Consider the following 24,780-nt stretch of genomic DNA (forward strand, 5'->3'; position numbering starts at 1 on the left):
GACCCCAAAATAGCGCAGACGTTTACAATCCCGCATACGAACGAGCGCGCTAGAACACGGCTCGTGAAACTGCGTTGGGCGTTCCCGCACCCACAGCCTTCGCGGGCGCGCTAAATCGTCTATATCGGGCGGACGTTATCAGGCCCCCGCAGCGTGCGCGCGAGGGCATTACTGCAAAGGTGCGACTCTCCGTTGCTGACAGCGAATTCACTGCCAGGGTGGTACACAAGATGTCCTGTGGTCAGCATCGGCAAATTAATTCCCGGGAGGAGGTATTGGACCCAGCGCTGGGCTGTGCTGCTGCATGCTGCAGACCCCCCGGTTCGTCGGCGAATTTTGCCTTGGGGTCGGGGCTGCTGCGCAGATGTACCAGCAACACCGACGCACGGGGTAGGATGCAAGAATGCGCCCATTTGGGCGGAAGTTTAAAGAACGTGGGCTGCATCCTGCTACTGGTATATTCAGTGCTAGAATCCTTCAGATCTTCTCATCTGCATTGACCAGGTGTTTCTTCTGTCGCATCGCATCTTTTCTTAAAGTCAAGTCGTGCTCGCTGCATCTTTGCGCAAGTCGAACAATATGTCTATGGATATGGCGATGCCGTCGTCCTCGTCAGCAGAGGCTGCTGCTCTCTACCAGACCACCAAGGAGCTCATCTCGGAACATGCGTTCAAGGTAAGAGCGAAGAAGTTGTTCCTGCCCAAGGAATTCGCTAACCACACCATCTACAGATTGTCGTCTGGGTTGGAGTCGGCATCTGTATAGCCACATGTATCTTGCGATTTTGGATCAGATTCATGTGCTTCCGACGCCTGTTCGTAGAAGACTATCTCATGGTCGGGGCGGTGGCTGTCCTCATTGCGATTTCCGCCGTTCTACAGGTCTACTTAGGGGATCTATATGCGCTTCTCCACGTACAGAACATGCTGGCGGCTCCTGGGCCGGACTTTATGAACCAAATGGCTCGCGGACTCAAAGGAGACGCAATCGCGATCGTCCTGAGCATCATCGGCTTGTGGATGATCAAGCTGAATTTCCTCCTTTTCTTCTACCGCATCGGGTACCAGATCAAGGCCTACTTCATCACCTGGTGGGTGGCACTGGTCGTGGTGATGGCTTGTGGAGTGATCAACCTGGGAATGGTTCCCTACGATTGCATGCTGGGTAGCACCATGCACATCACCGTGACCTGCGCAATGGAGTCGAGGGTGCAGAAAATCTACACCCTCTACATTGTCTCGGTTGTTATCGACGTGCTCTCTGATCTGATCAGTAAGTCGACCCAATCGCCTCGGGTGTCGTACATAACTGACTTGGAGATCATAGTCATGGCTTTCCCGATCTTGATCGTCTGGAAGACTGGCTTGAACTGGCGCCAGAAGCTCGTTCTTTCCAGCGTCTTCCTGCTCGTGGGCTTCACCATTGGTGTGACCATCGTCCGCGGCAGCATCTTCGGTGGCGTGTACAAGTCCGTCACGCAGACTAACCGCCAAGTCATTGACTCTTCTTGGATGCTGTTCTGGTGGTACATCGAGTTCGTCGTCTCATTTATCATCGCCTGCTTCATCTCCTTCCGCTCGCTCTGGTCCAGCAAGCGCGACGAGAGCAATGCCAACTACCGCCAGCAGCTCGCCGAAAAGCAGCGCATCATGGACCTCAACAGCCCCCGGCCGTCCGGCTCACACGGCAGCGGCAACAGCAGCACAAAGAGCAAGTGGAGGAAGTTCCAGGACGACTTGCTGACCACCTTCGCCGATCTCGAAGGCACCACCATCAACAGCAACGACTCCTTCCTCCACCTACAGCCGCACCTAGCAACGATGGATCTCGACTTCTCTACCTTCGGGAGAAACCCCAGCGTCAGCTCCACCAGCGAGATCACAAGGAAGGACTCTGCAAATGCGTCTACGCTAGGACCAAAGTCGCCCCCAATGGCATATTCACCTTCGATGGCTCCCAGTTCGCCTCCGCTGCATTAGACTGGATGATGAGAACCAAGCTAGCATCAGCCAGGTGGTGCAGGGGAAGAATACAAAGCGCCGCTAAACGGCGCTATTTCATACTAGAACCATACTAGACTTCAAAAAAAAGTATATAATTAGCAAAAATTTATACCAAACAAGGATTAAGCATTTTACCCGCCGTGAGACCCACGCGCAGTCTGCCTCAGCGGCTGCACCAATACTCGTCTACCGTGCGCCCGCATAGCGTGATGGTCCATGTGTGTACAACTCCGACCCACCGTGCCTGGCCTGCCGACAAGTAAAGTCACAGCCCCCAGCCCCCAAATGCAAAACGCAGCGGCGTGGTGAGTCCACTGCACTAGCGCACGCCGCGGACGGTGGATTTAACGTTGCTGCGCCTTCTCCCCATCCGCACGCACTCTATTGCTCCTCCTGCCCATTCCAGCCCGAGCGCCTGCCTGCGGCTCCTTCCGGCGCTGTCTCAGTGCGGGTTCTTGAGCACTATCTTCCGAGCTGCATCCACAAATCCCACGCTTACTCCTTGCATTCAACGCCGACGTACCCACTGGTCTCCAAGACCGACAATGTCAGACTATATTACGCCGTTGAATGTCCTCGCGGGCGTCATAGTCCTCGTCGCATCCAGCTTCATCATGCCTGAGTTCCGCGAAATGGCAAAGGTGACCCTCTTCGGGTCGGGCAACAAGGGCGGCGCGAAGTTCACGCCTGCAAAAGATATCCCCTCGCTGGCGGACAAGGTCGTGCTCATCACTGGTGCCGCGGGGGACCTGGGTCGCCAGACTGCCATTGAACTCGCAAAGTATGGACGCCCGGCGCGCATATACGTCGCTGACCTGCCGCGGGGGGATGTAGAGAAGAAGGCTGTTATCGAGCGCATCACGCGCGAGGCGTACGAGCAAGAGAAAGACGCCACGACACCGAGAACAGAAGTCCGCTTCCTCGACCTGGATCTGACCTCGTTTGACAGCGTGCGAGCGTGCGCCGCTGAATTCGTGGCCAAAGAAGAGCGGCTGGATATCCTGTTCCTCAACGCGGGCATCATCCGCGTCGCAAAGGGGACCACGAAGGAGGGCTACGAAGTCCACTTCGGCCTCAACTATCTGGGGCACGCGCTCCTTGCCAAACTCCTCATCCCGACGCTCGAGAAGACCGCACCAGCAGCCTCGAAACCCCGCGTCGTCGTCGTCTCAAGCGAGGGCCACGCCATGGCACCCAAGGGTGGCATCCAGTTCGACAACCTGAAGGGCGAATGCGCAGCCATGGTAGACATCCTTCCCCTCTTCCTTGCCCTTGTACAACAGTACAACACGTGCTAATAAAGACGCAGGACTACTCCCAACGCTACGGCCAATCCAAACTCGCCCTCATCCACCTCACCCGGCACCTCTCCACGCTCCACCCCTCTCTCACCACCGCCGCCGTGCACCCCGGCCGCATCCTCACCGGCATGGCCGACGCCCTGAAAAAGGAATCCCTCCTCGTCAAGCTCACCGCGCCCATCGCGCCCTTCTTCTGCGTGCCCGTGTCCGTGGGCATCATTAACCACTTGTGGGCGGCTACCAGCCCCGACGTGGTCAGCGGGTCTTACTACGAGCCTGTGGGTGTGCCGGGGAAGGAGAGCGCGTTGGCGAGGGACGAAGCGTTGGGAAAGAGGTTGGTGGAGTGGACGGAGGAGCAGGTCAAGGATGTGAAGCCTTTGGCGTAAGGCAGGCTTGGGATGGTGGTGTGCATGGGGCGAATGTACTGGATTGGATGTGCTGGATGCGATGGAATAGAATGTAGAATACCCTACCTGCTGTATAACAAATACTTGTCCACGACTTTGCATTCGACGAAGCCACGCGGCTCCGCGTTACTGGCGGCTAACACAATGGAGCTGAGACGGGTCAAGCTTTCTCATCTGGCAGCGCTGTGCTGTGTTACTTATGCTAACATGATACGAAACCATGCTAGCCCGAGTCAAAATTTCGGAATCTGGACTATGCACTTGAATCATGTCCAAAAATGTTACACACCTCACACCACGTAGTACCCGCTTGTCGACCGTTGAACTGTAAAGCATCCACAAGGAATTACCTCACCGGGCATTGTGACAGCTAGCAGAGCGTTGTGTGTGCGTGGACGTAGTTGGGTGTGGTGGAGGAAAGCAATGCCAAGACACAGCCATGACTGTCGCCGGTGCTATCTCAGCAAACACGAAATTATGATTACATTTCATACGACCAGAGGCGCAGGAGCCAACTTTCTATGTATAAAGGAACGGGGTATACCAAAAGCCAGACCAAACGAAACCGTTTCTCAGCCCACAGTTTGACGCCAATTCCCGTGCTACTGTTTAAGCAACCACACTCTCCACCACACTCTCCACCCACCCGGTAACATCCTCCCACCTCACCCACCACCTCCACTTGCTATCTTCGTCCACGCCAACTCTCTCCCTCCCCGCCCTCACCTTCAACTCCTCCTGCGCCCTCCCCCCCTGCGCATCCCACCACTCCGCCTCCGCCCTCTCCCTCGCCCTGGCCACCGTAATGCCTTCATCCTCGACCCGATACAAATCACATTTCTCGCACTCGGCACACTTACTCCCCGGCACCGCGCGAAAATGCTGGCAGAAATGCTGGTACCCCACGCCAGCCAGCCCCTCGCGGCACACATAGCACATGGCATACCCGCAGGTGCACACGAGCTTGTTGCAGCCCTCGGACTTGACGAATGACATGCTGCACTGCGGACACGTGCGCTTGACGGCGTCGGTGGTGGCGCGCTCGAGGGTGAGGCGGAGGGACGTGAGTTGCGACGAGTAGCAGGCGTGTGGGTCGTGCCAGGGGGCGGAGCAGGCGAGGCAGGAGGAGCGCGCGCACGCGGGCGAGAGGCAGGTGAAGCGGAGGCCGCGGCGCTTGAGGTGGACGCGGCGCAGGGCAGTTTGGACGGGGGAGAAGAGCGGGAAGGTGGTGGGAAGGGCGCTGTTGAGGACGATGAGGAAGGCGAGGATGAGCGTAAGGGAGAAGGCGAAGTAGCGGACGGCTTGGAAGCAGAGAGCTTGGAGGAGGGGGACTGAGGCGAAGAGGAGGGGGATACGCTTGAAGCGTAGGCTGGTTAGCAAGTGCGCGGAGGGTAGTGAGAGGTCGTCGATCTCGGCGTAGGGGCAAAAGGGGCAGCGGACGAGGGGGAGGCGGGACTTGAGCATTGCTTCGTTTGTGAAGCGCTCGTTGAGCTTCCGGAGCGCGTCTTCGCCGTCGGGTTCTTCGAGGAGAGCGCGCCTGACGAAGGCGAGAGGGACGCAGCCGGTGCAGTCGTCTACGCTGTCCGTCACGGGAGCGATGCATTTGAGCGTGCAGAGCTCCGTGTTGATGTTGCGCGCCCAGCCCTGGTCGTACAGCGCGGCGCTGATAGAGTGTCGTATGCACCGGAAGCAGATGTAGTGGCCGTCGACGTCGCACGTGGACATTTGCTGCAGGGTGCTTGGGATAAAGCAGCACTCGCAGTCGTACATTTCGCCTTCTGCCTCGGCCTCGTCCTCGTTCCACTTCAGCGCCAGCTCGAGGTCCTGCTGCATCTGCTCTCTGTGCTGCTTCTCCAGCTCCGGCACGATCAGCGTCTCGTACAGCTCTTGATCCAGCTCCAAGCTCTTCGTCTTGACCAGCAGCGGTTTCCTCCCTCTCCCCGTCTTGGCATCCGGCGCAAGCCACATGACCAGAGGATGATCATCCGCACTGGGGGCCTTCCTCCGCATGAGGAAGTTGGTGATGCTGAGCCGCCAGCTCTGGCTCGACAGTATCAGCAGCGTTGGCCGTGCCTGTGTGTAGCTCCAGTTGTACTCGGCGAGGACCGCCTTGACCGTCGCATGGCTCAACCCCTTGAACTCGGCATACAGGGCCTCCTTCGCCGCCTCCTTGTATCCCTTGGACCGGAACCTGTCTTCTCTTGCCAGCGGCAGGCCGCGCGTGTCCTTTTCCGGGTCGACATTGCGGTACTTGTACTTGTGCGCCACAGCGCGCTGCTCCTCCTGCTCTGCGGGCATCCGGTATCGCCCCCGCGCCCACTTGGCGCCGTTGCGCAGCAGCTGTTCCGTGACGACCTGCACTCTGCTTTCAGGCCCCAGCGAGGAAAGCATTTCGCGGAAGACCTCGGGCTGCAGGTCCGGGAACATGTCGGTGAGGGTCTGCAGCGCGACATTCAGGTCGCGCAGATTGCTGTCGCTCGCCTCTGCATTCGGTGCGAGGACCGGCAGACTCGTGAGAGTGTCTGGGGCTGTTTGCGAGGCCCTGCTGAGCAGCTTGGGCGGGCGCACAAGCGACGAGAAGACAGACGTCATCGTGGAGGAGGAGGCGGCGGAGCCTTGCGGCGACTCGGAGGTAGTGGTCGCTGGGGCATTCGACTGTCAAGTATCGCGGACTTCGGCTGCGGGGGGCGGGACTGCGAGCGGTCGTTTGCGGTGCGCAGGGTCACGCATTATAGCGTGTTGAGAAGCAGCGCGCAGGATTCCGAGGATAGATGCTGGAATCCACCCGTGGACGCGTCATGCGCAGGTCTTCACATGCTAACGTCTTGGCGGTGCTCATCTCGACATCAGCCTCATCTGTCCTATCCATCCTCTTTCTTCGTTCTTACCTTGGACACGTGGACAAGAATACACGTTTACAGGCAACCTCTTGTTACGTGGAGATCAAGGGCCACGCGATTTCACAGGCAAGACACGGCACACGGCGGCATCCAGCTGCAAGACTGAACGGCTTCGAATCCCCTTATGCTACATACAAGGACCTGCGTTATGCCGTGCAGATGGTCGATGCAAAACTCACCACTGCAGATCAGCTAGACCATCAGCGGCTCTTCATCTCTCCCGGCCACTGTGCACGTTCTCTGTCTCCAAGTTCTTCGCCCGTCTCTTCCATCAAACGAAGCATCTTCCCGTCGGACAGTCCCGCGACCCGCGCCATATTGATCAAAGAATCCACAGTCTCGTCTACCGACGAGTCTTGCGCAGATTGAGCCGCGGACCCTTCGGCAGGAGGATTGGCCGCCTGCGGACTTGAGGCAAACCCCGCATCTTGCTTCTTTAGCTCCTCCTCCAATTCCTTCAAGTCATCCAACATGTTCTTGAGCACCACTTGATTGATCTTTTCCAATAGTTCCTGATCCATCCAATCTTGACTCGTCACCAGCCACAGCCCGTGTTTGCCGCGTCCCTCAGGTGCCGTCTCCAGCGTCAGAATCGAGAACTTGGGTACGCCTACTTTGGCAAAATCCCCCTCGACACCTCTGTTCAGGAAGAAGGCGGAGGTCCCCTAGTCCATAAGCACAGTCTGTCTGGGAGCGTCCATCGTCGGCTCGCCCGTATTGGGGATAGCCCATGCACGGAAGAGCTTGCTTTCATATTGGATGGGGAGTGTTCCCTGCACCGGTAACGCAGGGGTGGAACTGTTCATGACTTGCGGTGGATCGTTGTTGACTTTCCGCATGGCGGTTGGGTGGTGATGTGCAGCGCGGGATTCGGCCTGAGGCCCCTCGACGACCGGGAGGTAGGATTTCAGGAACCGCATTGCTGGATGTTGTCAGCTCACACAACTGAATCCAGTTACGGTGCATACCAGGTGGTGCATGGTCAGGGATCGCCTCATGGTCACCGATGTGAATGTAGACGGGCCCTGCCCAGAGAGACATTCTGGCGGTCGGTAAATAAGACGTTTTGGCCGGTACGTCGGCAGTGTTCATTTCCTTCCTTTTCCCTATATCTTCTGCATTTGAATATGGTGTCACTGATACGCCTGGGGTTGCATCTGTCGTGCTCGGGGTGATCTTCGGCACCTCTGCCTCTTGCGCTCCACCATTTACACTTGTACGTGGTGTTACAGAATCGCTGGACTGCGCACCGTCAGCGCCCATGGAGACGTCTGACACCTCCGACTCCACCCATTTCGAGCCATTCTTAGGCGGTGGCGTTGCTGATCCGTTAGATTGTGTCTCGCTGCCTGCTGCAACGATGTTTGAGTTGAGAGCGTCTATGCTCGTTCCCGCACTCTGAGCTGTATCAGCCCTTTTTCGCTTGCCAGGTGAGCAGCGAGTCGTAGATTCCCCTTCCAAAGCAACAGCTGGCGCGGGCACCGCATGTTCGGGGTTGCGGTCTCCCATGATTGCCAGGCGTCCAGGAGGCCGTCTTATAACGATGGTGGGGCGGCTTGATGATTGGCTGATAGAAAGCAAGCGACAAAGCGAGCGAGGCTGACGCGCCAGAGGCCTGCCACACGCGGGTTTTAGCTGACGGGAAGAGGGATGGGTCTTGATGGTTTCCTGTTTGCTTTGACGTACCTGGAATAGGAATAAGTTTGGGCGCGGCGGAGCTGAAACTGTTGCCTTGTTGTGGATCTTGGGAGGAGGCCGCGCTGACGGATGTGTATATAGCGGGCATGGCGGCGAGGAAGGGAGGAAGGATCCATCGTCCTTGCTCCTCACTCACAATGTACTTTCTCTTCTGTCTCATTTTATCACGGTAGTGCCTGCCTAGACCTGCACCCCCAACCTTCATGCAAGACGGAGCGGTATTCGAACGAGCCATGAATCCGGATGTCATTTCAACAACTGTGAGATCACGCATTTTTGTGCTGTATGTCACAGTGATCAGAAACGATATTCTACACGGCGCCGAAATACCAAGTACACGATATGATGGATCGACGCGCTAAATATAGAACGCGTTCAGGGAGGACGCGCTTCCACGTGATTAGTACCAGATCGAACTCTCCCAAATGGTTCACCGAGGAAGCACTGCACGACTGCGCGCTGCACCAAAACAATACAGGCCAAAAGTCCCAAGCATGTTGACAGAGGATTATACCAGTAGATGAGGCGATCACGAGGATGACAGAGTCAAGTGCAATTTCCCCACCCTGCCAGCCCTCATGGATTGGCTGGCGGATCGAGGATTGGCGCCCCCTTGGATAATGCACTTGCCCGACGGCACCACCGCCTGTCACTCCAACCTCACCGTGTCTTTGCACACGACATCGAGATGCACTTCCATCACTGCTAACGACCGGACTGACGAAATTGCAGACAACAGAGCCGCTCTGCACAGTGCAGGATGCGAAAGCCACAAGTCGGCCACAGCCACAGCACTCCGCCAATCGTCTGGAGGGAGGCCGTTCATACGACGCTCAGTCGGCCGCCCTCCACCCAAGGCCTCGCGCGCAACACTGCGCCCTCCCTCCGAACTTTCTTAGACAACATCGCCTGCCTTCCACACTGCCAACACTCTTCCCCGCCCTTGACTCGCGCAATCATTGTCGCTGTCGCCCTCCTCTCCGTGCTCTGCCACCCTCATTGTCGTCTCCTCACTGTTTAGGCTCCCACTCATAGCATGTACACGCTCCTCGTGGTTGCGGTGGTACTTGCTCTCCTCTTTGACACTGCAGCAGCGTCGAGCCCCGTCATGGACCCGACGATGTCTGCGCCATTTGGGTCCTTGTACCCAGACCCAGATGGCATCCTATCTAACCTCTGCGAGCTGTGCGCCATGCCCATGGGTGCCTGCCTGCATACCATTGTAAGCACCCTTCGCTCACTGCACTGTTCTCGAGTCGCTGACTGCCGCAGGCCTCCTACCAGGTTCAGCAGACACCACCGTTCGCAGTCGAGCCGTTCTACGAGCACTTAGAGTGGCCGAATAACGACCCCTACGCCGTCAGCGCTCCTATTACAGACCACATGCCCGTAGACATGCCCTTCTCCTACCCCTACGCAGAAGAGGCCAGGCAGCCGCTCGTGAATGAGATCGTTCGTCGACTAGAGAACGACGCTACCACTGTAAATCCCAATACTGTCCTGAAGCACGTCGAAGATACGTACACGCCCGGCGATCGGACGGCAGAGACTACCTCACGGCGGCCGGGCCACAAGCGACAGCAACCGCGACCGTGTGGCTTCCCATGCGTTTATGAAGGCTGTGGGAGGACATTCGATCGCTCCTGCGATCTCAAGTGAGACCTCCCACTCTCTTTCTTTGCGGATGGGCGTTGTGGGGTAGACGTGCCAATACCGTGCATGTAGACTTGCTGTGCATCACTCTTGCCTGTCGCTCACGAGCAGTGCCTCTAGCGCACGTGTGGGTGCTGAATAATATCGTCGTTGGATGCTAACGTTCTGACAGACGTCATCAGAAGACCCATCTGATTCGTTCTGAGCGGCCTCACAAGTGCTCATACTGCAAAGAAGGGTTCCTGTACCCCAAAGACCGTAACCGCCATGAACGAACTCATGACGAATCTACTGCGTCCCAAAACCAGCTCTTCCGCTGCCCAGTTCCTGGTTGCCCTAACGTCGGCTTCTCTCGACGCGACAACCTGCTTCGCCACCAAAGGAAGCAGCACCCGCATATGGGTATGAGCTCCCCTCAAATGAGCCCCTAGTAATTCTCCGACCCTACCACGTTTGCTACTCGGTGCGGATCTCGGTGTATGACCATCCTCAGGCGCCATAGCGCGTGAGGCATCACACAATGCCTCATGATCCCGATCATCTCGCTCTTTGCATCTCGACTGCTGCCACAAGATTGTATTTTTCCGGCAAGCATTGGCGTTTCGTTTAGCGCGTGAACCTGTCTCATTGCGCTTCCTACTCTTGCTCTGTTTTTTGAGTTTCCCACGCGCTCAGCAGAGCACGTGATGTTGTCACGGTTTGTCTTGGAGTATACCCCTCTTCGCGCCTGGTGGTGCTGGATAATACCTACGCTGAGCCGTCATGCTTGTCATGGCATGTGCCGCGTTTTCATGATTCATGGTTGGTCTCACGGTTAAATCTTTTCCTTGCTGTTATCATATCAAAAGCGTTCTGCATACAGATTGGTTGTCTTCATTGACTTTAAGAATGATGCTGCTTACGGTTTGCGCGGGTGTGGGGTCGTTTCGTCTTCCTTATACCCTGAGTTGAGCTCGGCACCCTAAGGAGTAGGTGCTACGAGTGAGGATGCTCTGGTGGACCTAGAATATACATATTGTCTTCATTTTCATGTCGCACTCAAACTGTGATTGTTCTGTCTTATGCCTCTTATGTTTGTCTCTGCTCATGAGCCAGCAGGTCAGGACTTGCTTCCTGCTTATGTAGGTTCACGAAGCTACCAATATACACATCAGCAACCGCAAACACTTCTAACAAATAGAAAACAAACCCCATGTATAACTCGGGGACGTTTTGGTGGTTACAATATCTCGCTTTACATGTAGGCACCCTGAAGACAACGGCTGTTGCAATACGAACACACTGAGGGTCATCATCAGCCTCGGTGAAGAGGACTTCTCGCACCGAAGGTCACGGCATGGCGAGGTGAATGCTCTCCCGCTTAGTGGCTCATTACATGGTCAGTCCGCCAAACATAGTCTTGTGCGTGCGGTCAAGTCTGCAAAGCTTTCACCACCTACGCCAAATCGGCAGGTCACTATGCAGCTCTTCAAAGCTTTGGGCAGGGGCTTGAAGTCCACGCTCGAATCCATTGCATCCCCGCTCAAATATTTGGGCACCACCCGCAGCGTGGGACGAGAGGGCATCACGCACGATCTTGATTTCACGATCGACCTCGTCGACCTGCCCGACCTTTGGACCTTCCTCGCGACCCACGACGTCGAAGCCCCCGCTCGAGACTTCTTTTACGCGCTCGACTTTACCGAACTCATGCACCGCTGGGACATCATCCCCATGCTCAACCGCACCATGGCAACCTCCACGCGCCCAATCCTCCCCTACACGATGTACCCCCACGCCCCCGGCCTTCCCGTCCGCTTCCTTGTCGGCTTAGCACAGATGCCTTTCGATATCCACACTAACATCCTCGTTGACGACTCACCGCGCTTCACGCCGGCCTTCCTGGCGAGGCTAACGGCACCTCTCGCGCTCCCAAACATGACACCAGAAGCCTTCGGCGCACTAACGAAATGGCTCTACACGCGTGATCCGCCCATCTTCTCTTGCGCCTCGGAGCTTCAGCACCTGTGCGAGCTCTGGGTCGCTGCCGCCCAGCTGGGCATCTACCTCAAAGCCAACACGTTGTTGCGGCTCGGCATGGAGCTCATGACGCCGGGTGACCGCGTGGCCGATTTCGGCACCGCGCGCTGGGTCTTCAGCAATACGCCTGCGGGCAGCCCGCTGCGCGGCTTCGTCATTGTTATCCTCGCGCAGCGCAGCCAGCCGAACTTCGCCGCCCCGTTTCAGGCGGGCGATGTGGAGATTTGGAAGGCGCGCACGGCGTTCATGGGGAAGCTGCAGCATGCGAGGAAGGTGCTTGCGTTTGGCACGCGGAATGCGGATGGCAGAGTGACGCTAGATTTTGAGAAGGAGAAGCGGGAGGGGATGGGCGTGGGACTGGGGAAGTTGCCTATGCCGGCGTTCTTGGTCTGGGATGAGAAGGTGTGGAATGACCGGGGGCAGGTGGTGCCGGATCGGTTCTTCGTTTTCCCTGAGACGGAGGAATTTCATGAGGGACTTGTTGGGTGGTTGAAGGCGGAGTAGGGGGTTGTAGAGGTGGTAAGAGGTCCAATGGGGTGATGGGGAGTTGAGAATTTCGGCGTGGGATTGGGTATGACGTGGTGTTTCTGGGAGTGACTGGGAGTTATAGATACCCCTTTCTTAATGTGATCGTTCTTGGAGAAAACTTGTTTTGGGCATATATTGAGCGCGCACGGAGCGGATGTTGAGTCATAACTCAGGCCCATTATGTCTGCTTCACATAGCGAGCCGAACGTGGCACGGGAAAGCTCAAATCCCGTTGACGATCAAGGCCCAGCTGTGAACTCGGATGAAGCATTTAGAGAATCAGACGGTTCCAGGGATAATCCACAAAGATACCATGAAGTGTTCACAACAGTCAGTATTCAAGACATAAAGGATGCCATAGATCCATGTACATGTGTCTGCCGAACACAAGCACGACGAAATTGTCAGCAAGAACTCTTCGAGAAGGCTGTACATCTCCTTAATTTTGCAAATGCATTTGGCTCTCGGTATTTCTATGCTAGCATGGAGCATAGACTAGACGAAGATGGCGCAAGCGAGATTGTCTCCTGGAAAGGTGATAATGGGAAAGACCCCACAGCACTACTGGTTGGCCTCAGGTCGTGCACCCGTAAGATAATAACCTGCGTGATAGGGTAGAATATGGGAAGTTTGAAGAGCCTTTGGGGGCCAAGAGGGCTGCACATAAGGAAATAGAGATTGAGGTGGAGGAGCTGAGAACATGGTGACTGTGGGAAAATTGGAATCAGCCTTCCGGTCACGGAGAGCTTGGTGACTTTGAGATTAATATGTACATAAAAACTTCCTATACAGTCAGAGAGCCGTGGCTGTAGTAGAGAAAGATTGGAAAATCAAGGTGTTCTAAGGAGTAGGACGTTATCTATTGTCCCTTTAAACCTATGCCACAAGATGATAGACACGCGAGCGACCGCAGATCAGGCTTCTCCTCACTAACTGAACGTGAAAATCCACGATGCGGTATCAGGACCAAATTGTGGGTCCTCACAGTGGCCCAAATCAACTTAGGCTCACACACACCCTCAGAGTCCTAGACTGTGTTTCAATAACTTATTGCGCCTGCCTTTTCACTAAGATGTACAGACCATACGTCTGGCCAATGGATCGTGGATACATTAGTGGCACCACAGGCCTGCCTTGCCTGGGTTTCCCAGTGCCTCCGTTTGCCTGAGGTCAGTGCGCACGCAGCATACATCGCCGCCGCCAAGCCGTTCCCTCTTCACTTCATCGCACCTTGACTTGTAGCCTTTGGAGAGAGCGCGAAATTTCACCTCCATCACTCTTTCTTCCGTCCGCTCAAGATGAAATCCTTCCTGGACTTGCCAGGCGAGATCCGAAACATGATATACACTCAAGTCATCCTCGATATCCTAAGCAAACCACATGACTTCCACAGCTTCGATAAGTGCACTGTCCCTAAGAGCGCATTTGCTCTCGCGCAAGTCAACAAGCAGCTACGAAAAGAGTACTTGGATACGTACTTTCGTGGTCTGACTTTTGTAATCAAGTGGCCCAACTTCAACATACCCGTTGCCCAGACCTTCCTGGCGACTGGCACCACTGGCGCGCAGCCTGCAGCTTTGTGGCTTCGAGTGGGGTCAGGAACCTCTCGAGACGAGTACTCCGAGATCGACATACTATCCTTAGTGTGGCTGGCCCGACGAGTTGGATCGCATAATTACGAGCGCCATGTCGCAATATCCGCTACCGAGAACAACCTGCAAGATGAGGTAGTTGCATTATTCGTCAATCGACTCGGAAGCCTTGTTCACGCCCTTACCCGCTACGACAAGGTCTCCTTCTGCCAATCCAAAGCCCCCAGAGAACACACCACGTCCTTCGGACCTTTCACACACGTCTACGTCTACCAGGGTATCAAGTCGAGCGTCGATGAAGCGTGGAATCTGGAAGTCCTGATCGTGCTCGAGGAGCCCTGGAAGACACTGGCCAAGCACGAGTGGAACGTCCTTGTCATGATTTACTCAGCGCTTCGAAGGCTGCCAGGAGCTACGGTCCACGTGAAGGAGAAGATTGATGGCGTTGTCCGGCGGTATGTGTGCGAGCACAAGAATGGCTCGGGTCTTTGTGTCATATCTGTTGCCGAATGTACGGAGAGCGCAACGACTGAGTAAGGTCTGCGTCCCAGCCGATTACGCACGAGAACGGTAATACGCTGTGCAGAATGTGAAAGAAAACGTGTCCGAGTCCACTGTTGGGTAGTTTAGGAAGGTCATGCCCGGGCCGTCCGACGAGACCGTGCGGGACTTAGGCGGATCGCAACAGCTTTCTTTCCCCCGAGGATAGATTCTTGCTGAGCTAATGAAATCTGGTGTTTGTCTCCTGCCCAAGAATTTGCTTCCTGATCCTTTCATTATTACAGCTCAACCTTTACCCGAAGAAGTGATTCACCAACGGATCATACGTAGCATTCCCATATGCGCTGCCCCCAAAGTCCAAATATCCCGCCACATATGGCTGAGGCGCCCTCGACGTGATATCAGCCTCATCTCCAAAGACCCATGCCGTTTGCATTCCCATAATCATATGAGCTATTATGTGACAATGCATCATCCACACACCAGGCTCCGAGACATTGACTCTCCATGCCCGCCACCCAGCTGTGGTATGTGGCACACCCTTCTCCGCATATCGATACTGCATCGTGGTATCCCTCAAAGCAGGTGTCCAGCCGCTCTCATTGTAAAGCTTCTCCAGCTTCGCATTATTTGCTGTCGCATCGTATGTCCCATTCCCAGACCCGAGATCCCAAAAGTGGCGACCGTGGGCGTGAAACGGGTGGATGTCCCAGCCACCACTTGGACCGTTGTTGTTCTCCCATACGATGTCTATGATCTCGCCGATCTTAGCCGGGTATGCGAGCGTTTTGGGGTCCCACCCGTAGTTGGCGAGCGCTGCTTCGTAGTTTGGTATCGCGGACTGGCCTCGCTTGTAGATCTCGGTGAGGTATGGGTAGGTGATGTTTGACTCTTTCCAGATGTTGCCGTTCTGTGCCCACTGTGTTGTCCCATTGACTTTCTGCTGCACTGTGATGACGATGGTACGGTTGACAGAGCTTGCGGGAGGAAATGGGTTGGACGAGGTATCGTACGGGGTGAGCGTGTACTCGAGCCAGTTTGTGACATCCTTTGGAAGGGTGAGAGGCTTCTTTTCTGGCAACAAGATGGCAGTGACGTTGTCTTGGTAGTAGCCACTCTGTTCAGTATGGTACCGAAGCAGTCCATAGCCAGAGACACTAGCAGGTCGATCGCGGTTCTCATATTGTATCCAGAAGTCTGTACGATTCAGTCGCTTGAGCTCTTCGGCTGACTTCGTTTTGAACAGAATAGAGAAGCGCTGTCCTGGAGCGACCTGTACATGGTCGGTATATGCCTTCTTAGTAGTTGATCCGTCGGCTTCGATGACAGTTAGATTGTCGTGCCCCTCAATGCCTAGCGTAACCAGCGAGATGACTTGTTGACCGATGAACCTCAATCGATACGTTGTATCCGGTTCAACCTCAATAATATGTGGTAGACAACTGCTGTCGGTAGCATTGTCCGTTTGCGCCTTACCGCTTTGTCCGTTCAGCAATATCGCGGTCGTCTCTCCGCTCCAGACAAAGGGATTCGCAAGCAGACCCTTCTCAATCGTAGCATCGGTCTTATTGTAGTAGTCCTGCTGGAACATAATGATGTCTTTATCGTATTCGTACAGCTCTGGTTCGCAGGACTTTACGATTAATGGTCCTGCCGCAGTGATTGTTTGGAAGCCGACATGTGAATGGTAGAAGTACGTCCCGGCTTCTCCTACTTCTGGGTGGATCTCGTAGTCAAAGAAGTGCCCAGGTGCGATAGGCCATTGGCTCGCTTGTGGACTGCCGTCGGAGTATGGTGCTACTCTGGCGGAGAGACCATGCCAGTGCTTTCGCAATTAGCCAATGCTTGTTTCAAAAGGTAGAGACTCGTACGACGGTTACGTTTTGGTCAGGGATCTGGTTGTACACTCTTATCCATGTCGTTTTCCCCTCTTCTAGATACAACGTTGGTCCAGGAGAAGATCCATTGAGAAGTACCGAGTGACGCGACTGGCAGTCGATCGTGATATTCGCTGCCGTTGCGTAGAGGGTAGTATCGGGAGACCAAGACGAATCGTGTCGGATCAACTCAGCTGCCACTGGCGTAGACCAAATCGCGAGCAATGCGGAAGCGGCAATCGCAAAGGGCAACATGGCTGTCACATTCTGTTCGAAGTGCCTATCGGGCATTCTGTTCTTATAGGGCCTGAGAATATCTTGTGTGCTCGGACCTTTGTGATGTCGGGCTGCAGGGCGGCTGTGCTCGTATGCCCCAGGTGGCAAGGGGGGAAAGGGCAGGATCAACACCCTGAAGAGTACAAAGGCTGCATCCTGAAGGCTGCACCTCGGGAGCTTTCCATCGTGCTGGTGCAGATTAGTGCTGACACTAGCCTACGTTATTACCGATCCCAGTTAGCACGAAAATGGCTAGCCTGAGCAGGGGAACGATCAGCAACCTGCATTCATGAAACCAGCGAGAGGCATACTACTATGAAATTGTCCATTCGTAAGCTTGCGGACCCAATGCTTATTTTAGTCCACGAGAGAAATATATGATGAACCAATGTAGATGATGTATTTCGTTCAGATATTGATGCGGTGATACTGTGTGGAATGTTCGTCTACGCACATGCAGCATCTGATTGGATGTTCGTTCAGTCTCATCGCCACACACGAAGCTGCCATCAGCTACAACTCATTCACTGTGTCGTGCTGAACGGACTCTAAGACATAAATGTGATAACGGGAAAAGAAAGATTGGGCGACAGTGCAACCCTAAGGTGCCATGGTCGGCTGCATTTGGATAGCGGATGCACCGGAAGATGGCGGGTAAACATGCGGGCAGTTTCCGTGGTCACGTTCAATCAAGGGTGATACACTCTCGTCGCGTTGAACGATCACGTTCGCACTGTTAGGAAATGCTCGATTGTGAGTTATCAGCAGCCGTAAACCGCGTGAGAGAAAACTCTAGCGCGCGCTCAGCTTGCAGCTTCAGCACTTGAGGATATCATCAGAACTCAACATGCGGTTTGAACGCCGGAGTAGGTCCGATCGAACTTAATTAATGGTGGTCTTTGCCACTGCGCATAAAAGCTGATAAGAAATGCCGCCGTATATGTTCAAATAACATCGCGGTGTACTGCTCAAGAGCTCTGAGTTTCGCTTGGGTAGCCAGTACTGAAGGCTCAACTTTCGACGGACTTGTGGATTTCAAGCTGAGATTCTGTGTGGTGCCACCAAAACTTCGCGTGGTGCCTGAAGTTTGTGATGAGGTTGGCTTGGTGAATTGGTCCACGCTTAGGCTGGCAGACGGAGTCGTAGATTTGGCAAGCGCAGAGCTCGATTTGGGCGGAATACTAGATACGCTTAGTGGCGCAGCGACACTGTGTGAATGGGAAGCTACAGAGTCGAATAAATTAGCGATCGAGGTAGTAAAAACAAACACTGTTTCCGATACGACTTCGCGGGCTCTGCAATGGATGATGATTTAGCATTCTCAGACGTCGAGGATAATCCGGCCGCAACTACACTTCCCATATCTGCTATACACGTCGTCTCTGTACTCCCAAAATTCGGGTTCTCCGCCATCGCTGAGTCTGCCGTGCCCGTGCTCGACGAAGAGGCTATCTCTGTGTTCGGCGAACCTGTTATATCTAAATTTGCCGGACTCAATGTCTGGATGGTTGCGGGACTTGTTGTCTCCACGCTTGCCGAGCTTATTGTCTCCAAAGAGAAAGTAGATGAACTAGATGGAAGAGTCGCTCTCAACGATTCATTTTCTTGAGAGACGTCGCACGGCAGGGTCCGAGACGAGGTAGGAGTAGCTATATCACTGCTTGAGCTTAAGTTGGAATCATCTGAGCACGGGGAAATTGTGATCGAGAGATTTTAAGCTATTCGAATATGAACCAAGTGCAATTTTGGTCTCTGATTGTGGGTCTAGAGTTGTGCTATTGGTGCTGGGAATTATAGATCTAGAAGTGCTCGAAAATGTCACAGTCGAAGGGTCGCTCTCAGCGGACTCAGAAGGTTGTTCAATCGAATTAACTTGAGTGACCGGGTTTGAGCTGGATCGCGTATCATCGCTTGGGATAGATTGTTCACATTCGCTCGAGCTGGACTGCGGAAGCTCAGTCCCGGCAGCACTGGAAGTACTCATGACCACGTAGGCATATATTGAAGCACTTGTGCCACTATTCGTCAAGGTCGGCTTGTCTGAGGCTCAATCTGGAATTTTCGCCGCGTGCGGTGCTTTTGGCTTTGAGCTCGAGTCCCAGGACAGTGATACATAACAAAGAAACAATTCTCAGGACGAATGTTGTAACTGTGCGCCCAGAACTCCATTGGTGGAGGCGGCTCCGCAATAGGACCCTTGGTGTCGTAAGGGCAGATGACGGGAGTTTCCTTTTCTCGTCAGTCTTCTCAATGTTCAAGTCTCTTCGCGGTCTGCGCTACGAGGGTGGGTCTTGGCATGATCGCGGCAGGCTTTTGAGCGAGGCATATGAACGTGTTGTCGGATAAAGTGATGGTTGGTTGCTGCGTGCGAGCGCAAATGGAAATAGGAACGTTAATCTGTTCTAGGTGGGGCCTCGACAGGTGTTCACGTGTTTTCGCGTTCTTCGCCAATTCGAATACGAGAAACCCCGCAATGTTCCCGCCAATTGCGGTCGTCGATACCTTATCAGGCGAAGCGCGATGATCTTCACGACAACAAGGCGCGCCAGGGTATCTTGCTGCCTGGTTCGATTTATAATCTGACAGCGTCCCCGATGCCAGCCTTTCACTAGATTGTCCAGTCTTCACATCCAACATGGCTCCCAGCAAAGATCTCGTTACACTGACCGCGAATTGTCTCTGCAAGGCCAACACCTTCACAACTCAGGTCCCAAAGTCGAATCTCCCTTTGGAAGGATGGGCATGTCACTGCGACTCTTGTCGTCATGCGACAGGTGCGATGTACACTCAAGATTCCCCTTGGCCTGAAGAACGAGCCAACGTCGATGTTTCCAGCCTCAAAGCCTACAACTTCTCGCCCAAATACGATATCCTCTTCTGCCCCACTTGCTCGACGCCATTGTTCTTCGCAAACACACAAGACCTGAACAAAAAACTTGGAGTGTTTACAGGCACATTGAAGAATGTATCCAGTGATCTCGTCAAGACCACAGAGCATATCTTCGTTGGCGATACCGGAGACGGAGGCGCATCGATGTGGCTGCGCAAGCCCAACGCAGATGGCACCGAAGCTAAACGCTACAAAGGGCGTGCGGAAGATGAGAACGGTCAACTTGCTGAGGCTATACCGTACGACTGGCCTTCGCACGACAAATTGACAGGCTACGAGGCAAAGACCAAAGACCCGGTACACATCTGGTGCAGGTGCGGTGGCGTCAATCTGCTCTGGGAACCACCTAGCTACGACGGGGTAAAGGATGAGGACCTGCCCTGGTTTGTCGATCCTAAAACACACAAGGCGCTGGCGGGTTTTTGTGCGTGCGAGTCGTGTCGCTTGTTTGGAGGAGTAGATGTTTGGAACTGGGCCTTTGCCGAGCTAAAGGACATACATTTCCCCAACAAGGTGCCAGGTTTTCCGGACTCAAGTGATGCCCTCAGAGCGCTGGTCGACGCCAAAGACCCCTCCGTAGGATCGCTCACTTACTTTGCGTCTTCCTCTGACGCTCAGCGTTACTTCTGCAGCAATTGCTCGGCCTGCGTCTTCTATGCCTGGGATGAGAGGAATTTCATGGTAGACGTTGCGCTTGGCGTTCTTGAAGCCTCGGATGGGGCAAGGGCGGAAGGTACTTTCTCGTGGGCTTTTGGTGGTGCGATCGGCCATCTGGACGAGAATGCTGGAGGATGGAGATTCGACCAGTATCAGCGGGTCATGAAAGAGGGTGAGGAATGGAGAATCAGTCGGGGATATCCCAAGAATTGGAGGAGGTTGGCACGTGAGAAGGCTGAAGGGAAGGCATAGCGAAGAGTTGGTACTTTGCAGTTACACGTGTGTTCAAGGCAATGTCACCGCCCTTAAAATTGCTTTCCGTTCTCGGAATTCCTCGCGTAGCTGTACTCATCCCACCGTGTGACAAAGTGCTATGCTGACTATGCTAGAACAGGGTCGGCGTAAGGTGTGTGATATTGGAGAAGTTGGGACAGCCGATGGCCGCTTGATGCGACATAAACGGACCAGCGGTAGAGTCTAGAGCTTGCTTTCTGGTATCTTGTCTATGCAACAGCACCGCCATATAAAGATAATTTTGTGCCGTAAGATCTTGATGCTAGGTAATGAAACGACCGTGATGGATGTTGGCAGGGTGATGTGCGTGGTTACTGCCATGATATACTTAGGCTTGGACAAGCAAGAAGAACAGAGATTGGGCACAACACAATCATTACTGGCATGTAGTCCTTCGTGAAAAATAATTTGGGGCGCTCGGGGGTGCCTGCCGTGTGCACATCAGCCAGTCATGGCGGGGTCGCAGTGAAGTAAACAACGGACAGATACCTAGGTAGCCAACACGAAATGGGCTGTCTCAGGATTTGATTGACTCAGGTGGTGCAAACTTGCAGCGACAAAAAGAGTTCGAAAACTGACCAGGTCCTACGTCTCTCTTGCGAATGGAACTGTTAGCACACCTCACAAGTGAACAACTACCTACTGCGATGTGGAACGCTCAGCAACCACCTAACAACTACATAGACTAAGACATGACCCAGCGCACGGTCAGAGGTACCCCCAATTGCAATTGGATAATATATATGCCCCTATAAGGTCTGTTGGTGGACATAAAAACAAGATGTGTGGGAGTGATAGTGATAAAATGGACGGAGCGGGGCTCTGAAGCAAGCTATCCGCTGTGAGTTAGGTGAACGAGGTCAGCATAATCGAGCTCAAACGCACAAAAAAGTGCGTGGCGATTAGTAGGCTACGCGAGCGCGGTTGCCCGCACGACAGTATTTGGGCCTCAAAAAGCGCAACACGGTATTTTCGAATTGAAAACTTCACTTCAAATGTTGCTATCATAACTCTCTCTTCATTGTCACTCACTGTAAGCGACATACGAGCCACGATACCTTTGATCCTCACGATCTCGGATCCCCCAGTACACCATCTCCCTCAAGCGTCCTCTCAAGAAACCCCTCTCCAATTCTGACACTAGGCCCTCCAGTTGGATCTGACCACGGGAAAACTTGCCCTCCATTCCCTCTCCAGCCTCTCCAAGTCTCTTTGCGCTTGGTGCCACCACTCATTTCCTTTAGACACTGAGTACACGCATAACGACTCAACTTCTCCGACGCAATAAGTCTTCTTGTCCATAGTATATAGCTCGAGGTACTCATTCTCAGGAAGCAAGAGAGCGTTCTCGAAGCCGAATTGCTCCCCCGTCAAGTCGAGAATAAAGCAGCCTTGTGCCGTTGTGATGCACATGATGGTGTGGGAGAAGCATTGTTTGCTTTGCACGTGAATTTGGAGACGTGGTTTCCGCAGAACATCAAATACGCCCACTCGGATAGTAGGATTAAGTGGATGTTTTAGATTAAAGCAAATCGCTGTCTAGCAGCACCTTTTGTCTATGTGGCAGCCGTCTGAGCGTCCCAATCTCGTACGTCTCTTTTCTGAGATAGCGCGAAATAGGGGTTGTCAAGCGACTTCTATTCAGAGCCTGCGAGGCTACTTACCGATGCAAAGAAGGTCGGCGAGCAGATCTTTCATGATGATCTAGCTGTAGTTGCAGAAATTATGCAGGATTATTGCCTGCTTGATGTTCGGAGCGACGTCAGGAAGGCGGTATGCCGCGCCGAGCTTGTAGTGACGGAGCGTCAGCAAGAACTGGGATTCCTCCTTATCGGCGAGCGCTCTGATGTCGTAGATATCGTAGCGTTGCGCGGCGGAGGCGGAAATGAGGAACAATTGGTAGACGAGGGTGCAGACGCTATTGATAGCGAGCTGCTCGGGGATTGTGGCATGCGACGCCATGGCGAAGGAGAAGTACGCGGTGTGGAAGTGGAAACAGCAGGAAAATATATGTATGGCGAGAGCAAAAGGAAGTCGCGCTAGTAGTGCGTCTGTCGCTGGGGAGCGTATCTGCGTTAGGCGCCACTGCGGTTGACTTCACCTCGGAAGGGCTTCGCGACCTCACATTATGGTGTAACCCACTTCGAACTTTCGAATTCTGTACTCTAATTGATAGAACAACCAAGATACTTCTCCTTGATCCAATCGTTCTCGCCGAAATGCCGGTCACACCTACCCCAACGGGGATCATTGAGGCGCTCCGGAGTTGTGGAGATAAAGGCCGCGCGAAGCAATGGCTGCAATTTCTCTCTCGGATCGCTGAAGTCGTCAATCTTTTGTTCTCCACCGAGCGAGAGGTCATGTTCAACCACAGGTTCATCAAGGGCGAGTATGCTAAAGGCGTGCACAATCTCACGTATGAGCGCCCTAGTGCACCTGCAGCCCAAAACCCGTTTTGTGATGCCGGAGTGGACAACACGACCAAGCTGCAGGCCCTATACTTCGGCCAATGCGTCCATTCTGTAATCCTCAGCACACCCTTGTTGGTTTATTTGAGTAGCGGTATGCTACCCTCTTCCTGCGACGACAGTAAGCTAACGAGCGTCTCAAAGATTGCGATATCCGGGTCCGCGAATACGACATCTACGTCAATCCTCAAGTCATTACAAGGTCCACGAACACGGGTACTCTGAACAACTTCCCAGTACACTCTATCTTCTTCGTCGCACCGTCCTTCTTGCCCGTGGCGGCGATAGGATTCGAGCCTTTCAAAGACCCTGGCATGATTCTCGACCCTTCCGCTCGTCAAATGGGCTTCAAAGAGACAATTTCCTGCGCAGCAAACTATTTCAGCAATAAGTTCAATTCCCGCAGGGAAGGCCATAGAAGTAGACCGCTTGGAACACACCTAAATCGGATCAAAGCCGGCCTTCTCAATTCTCCGCCTTCGTTCTGCAACAACAACTCCGAGTTTCGCCAAGAGATATCGCTTCGGGTAATTTGTAACGCTGTCTACGAAGAGATAGAGCGGTGGGGAGGACCAAGGGTAGTGGTGAGCCTGGAAGCAGCCGTATGGGAACATTTCTTTGACACACTTAGAGCACGGCTGGAGCGCGATTTGAGACAGCTCCGTGTCCGGGTGGATGATCTCGAGTTTGCGGGATTGCGCATCGAAGACATGGAGGATAGGGCAAAGGATTTGATGAGCCAGTATTATCAGGGTGGTTACAGGAACATGATGGCGCTGGCCTCAGACCTGTACTCTTGAATTCAGACAGTCTACGGCAGAACAAGCGCGCTGCTATCATAGACGGTGAAATCTTGAGGCTTTACCAAATGACCGTTCTCTTGAATATGGATACAAATACCAGATGCATGATAGACCCTGGGCTTGCCAGAATGACGTCCGGCATAACCGTAGACTCTGCATCATGTACGCCGTATGGGGCAGCTTCCACAGACAGCGCTATCGCTCTTTCTTATAGATTCCAGTATGGTGTCTTCCATGTGAAAAGATATAAGCCTTCGACAATGACGGCGAAGCATGAGAAAAACATGGTTTTCATTACAGTTCTCCGTTGCGTCACCAGGTGTCAATCCCGGAGCCAACACCTTCGCCGAAGACTGAATCACCCTAGACCCCTCCGGAGTGCAGTGCTTCTTTGAAGAAATTGTAGATACCGCTTCAGACTATCGGGCTCATAAAGAGAAGGAGCGCCCCGCCGATCCCAAGCAAGTACGTTATCAAGACAATTTGGACATGCGTATTTGAACCGCGGCTACAACCTAAGAACAGCGCAGGGAGAGACCAGTATTGAACCAAAAGCTTCTGGCCGGCTTGCAAACAATGCACTGTTGCCAGAGTTGGTGGAGGAAAGTGACTAGAGGACATGGCCCCAAGAGCATGGAAGGAGATTAAGGAGAACCTGGGCACTTTGTTGTGGGAGAGGGAATGAGCCTTCGTGTCCAGATTGGCGATATCGAAGTACGCTCTTCGGATGGTATGTGGGAGCTTGTAGAGAGGCGCTCATTGATGGAGCAGTGTAATATAAAATGAATGGACGGAAGACGATGATGGCTCTGATCCGTGACATCCAAGGAGGCCGCGAGTTTGACAGGTCATGAATTTGAGTTCTTCATTTAGCTCAATCAAATGTAGCCGAGCCAGATCGACCTGGATTGTA

General features: G+C 53.8%; 11 protein-coding genes across 11 annotated transcripts; 7 read left to right on the top strand and 4 right to left on the bottom strand.

The window, feature by feature from the left end:
* Nucleotides 1-66: 66 nt before the first annotated feature.
* CC84DRAFT_975655 (uncharacterized protein) lies at nt 67-605 on the bottom strand. The gene has a single exon (XM_018188025.1). The coding sequence runs from the start codon at nt 411-413 to the stop codon at nt 120-122; it is 294 nt and encodes a 97-aa protein (XP_018032309.1). The 5' UTR covers nt 414-605; the 3' UTR covers nt 67-119.
* Nucleotides 580-1,979, top strand: CC84DRAFT_1178921 (uncharacterized protein; the record flags this gene model as incomplete). Its single annotated transcript, XM_018180371.1, has 3 exons — nt 580-675; nt 732-1,272; nt 1,327-1,979. 3 exons carry the CDS (start codon nt 580-582, stop codon nt 1,977-1,979), a joined length of 1,290 nt encoding a protein of 429 aa, XP_018032310.1.
* Nucleotides 1,980-2,307: 328 nt separating this feature from the next.
* Nucleotides 2,308-3,809, top strand: CC84DRAFT_1167118 (NAD(P)-binding protein). Its single transcript, XM_018179118.1, has 2 exons — nt 2,308-3,247; nt 3,313-3,809. The coding sequence occupies exons 1-2, from the start codon at nt 2,618-2,620 to the stop codon at nt 3,688-3,690; spliced, it is 1,008 nt and encodes a 335-aa protein (XP_018032311.1). The 5' UTR covers nt 2,308-2,617; the 3' UTR covers nt 3,691-3,809.
* Nucleotides 3,810-4,320: 511 nt separating this feature from the next.
* Nucleotides 4,321-6,488, bottom strand: CC84DRAFT_1208110 (uncharacterized protein; the record flags this gene model as incomplete). The annotated part of the gene is made up of 1 exon (XM_018182142.1): nt 4,321-6,488. The coding sequence occupies exon 1, from the start codon at nt 6,301-6,303 to the stop codon at nt 4,321-4,323; it is 1,983 nt and encodes a 660-aa protein (XP_018032312.1). The 5' UTR covers nt 6,304-6,488.
* Nucleotides 6,489-7,150: 662 nt separating this feature from the next.
* Nucleotides 7,151-8,396, bottom strand: CC84DRAFT_975719 (uncharacterized protein). The gene is made up of 3 exons (XM_018188026.1): nt 8,298-8,396; nt 7,580-8,226; nt 7,151-7,533 (listed from the first exon to the last, which is right to left on the bottom strand). Exons 2-3 carry the CDS (start codon nt 8,118-8,120, stop codon nt 7,277-7,279), a joined length of 798 nt encoding a protein of 265 aa, XP_018032313.1. The 5' UTR covers nt 8,121-8,226; nt 8,298-8,396; the 3' UTR covers nt 7,151-7,276.
* Nucleotides 8,397-9,240: 844 nt separating this feature from the next.
* Nucleotides 9,241-10,678, top strand: CC84DRAFT_975729 (uncharacterized protein). The gene is made up of 3 exons (XM_018188027.1): nt 9,241-9,531; nt 9,582-9,964; nt 10,135-10,678. The coding sequence occupies exons 1-3, from the start codon at nt 9,346-9,348 to the stop codon at nt 10,391-10,393; spliced, it is 828 nt and encodes a 275-aa protein (XP_018032314.1). The 5' UTR covers nt 9,241-9,345; the 3' UTR covers nt 10,394-10,678.
* A 742-nt stretch (nt 10,679-11,420) lies between these two features.
* On the top strand, nt 11,421-12,485 carry CC84DRAFT_1251913 (uncharacterized protein; the record flags this gene model as incomplete). The annotated part of the gene is made up of 1 exon (XM_018184349.1): nt 11,421-12,485. One exon carries the CDS (start codon nt 11,421-11,423, stop codon nt 12,483-12,485), a length of 1,065 nt encoding a protein of 354 aa, XP_018032315.1.
* A 1,322-nt stretch (nt 12,486-13,807) lies between these two features.
* On the top strand, nt 13,808-14,638 carry CC84DRAFT_1178927 (uncharacterized protein; the record flags this gene model as incomplete). The annotated part of the gene is made up of 1 exon (XM_018180372.1): nt 13,808-14,638. One exon carries the CDS (start codon nt 13,808-13,810, stop codon nt 14,636-14,638), a length of 831 nt encoding a protein of 276 aa, XP_018032316.1.
* Nucleotides 14,639-14,894: 256 nt separating this feature from the next.
* On the bottom strand, nt 14,895-16,734 carry CC84DRAFT_1099554 (L-ascorbate oxidase; the record flags this gene model as incomplete). Its single annotated transcript, XM_018174833.1, has 2 exons — nt 14,895-16,427; nt 16,474-16,734. The coding sequence occupies 2 exons, from the start codon at nt 16,732-16,734 to the stop codon at nt 14,895-14,897; spliced, it is 1,794 nt and encodes a 597-aa protein (XP_018032317.1).
* Nucleotides 16,735-19,300: 2,566 nt separating this feature from the next.
* CC84DRAFT_1167123 (uncharacterized protein) lies at nt 19,301-20,608 on the top strand. The gene has a single exon (XM_018179119.1). It carries the CDS (start codon nt 19,391-19,393, stop codon nt 20,552-20,554), a length of 1,164 nt encoding a protein of 387 aa, XP_018032318.1. The 5' UTR covers nt 19,301-19,390; the 3' UTR covers nt 20,555-20,608.
* A 2,207-nt stretch (nt 20,609-22,815) lies between these two features.
* CC84DRAFT_1220327 (uncharacterized protein) lies at nt 22,816-23,864 on the top strand (the record flags this gene model as incomplete). The annotated part of the gene is made up of 2 exons (XM_018183155.1): nt 22,816-23,158; nt 23,209-23,864. The coding sequence occupies 2 exons, from the start codon at nt 22,816-22,818 to the stop codon at nt 23,862-23,864; spliced, it is 999 nt and encodes a 332-aa protein (XP_018032319.1).
* Between the last annotated feature and the right edge of the window lie 916 nt (nt 23,865-24,780).

This window comes from Paraphaeosphaeria sporulosa, assembly GCF_001642045.1.
Source record: "Paraphaeosphaeria sporulosa strain AP3s5-JAC2a unplaced genomic scaffold CC84scaffold_9, whole genome shotgun sequence".
Classification (NCBI taxonomy): domain Eukaryota; kingdom Fungi; phylum Ascomycota; class Dothideomycetes; order Pleosporales; family Didymosphaeriaceae; genus Paraphaeosphaeria; species Paraphaeosphaeria sporulosa.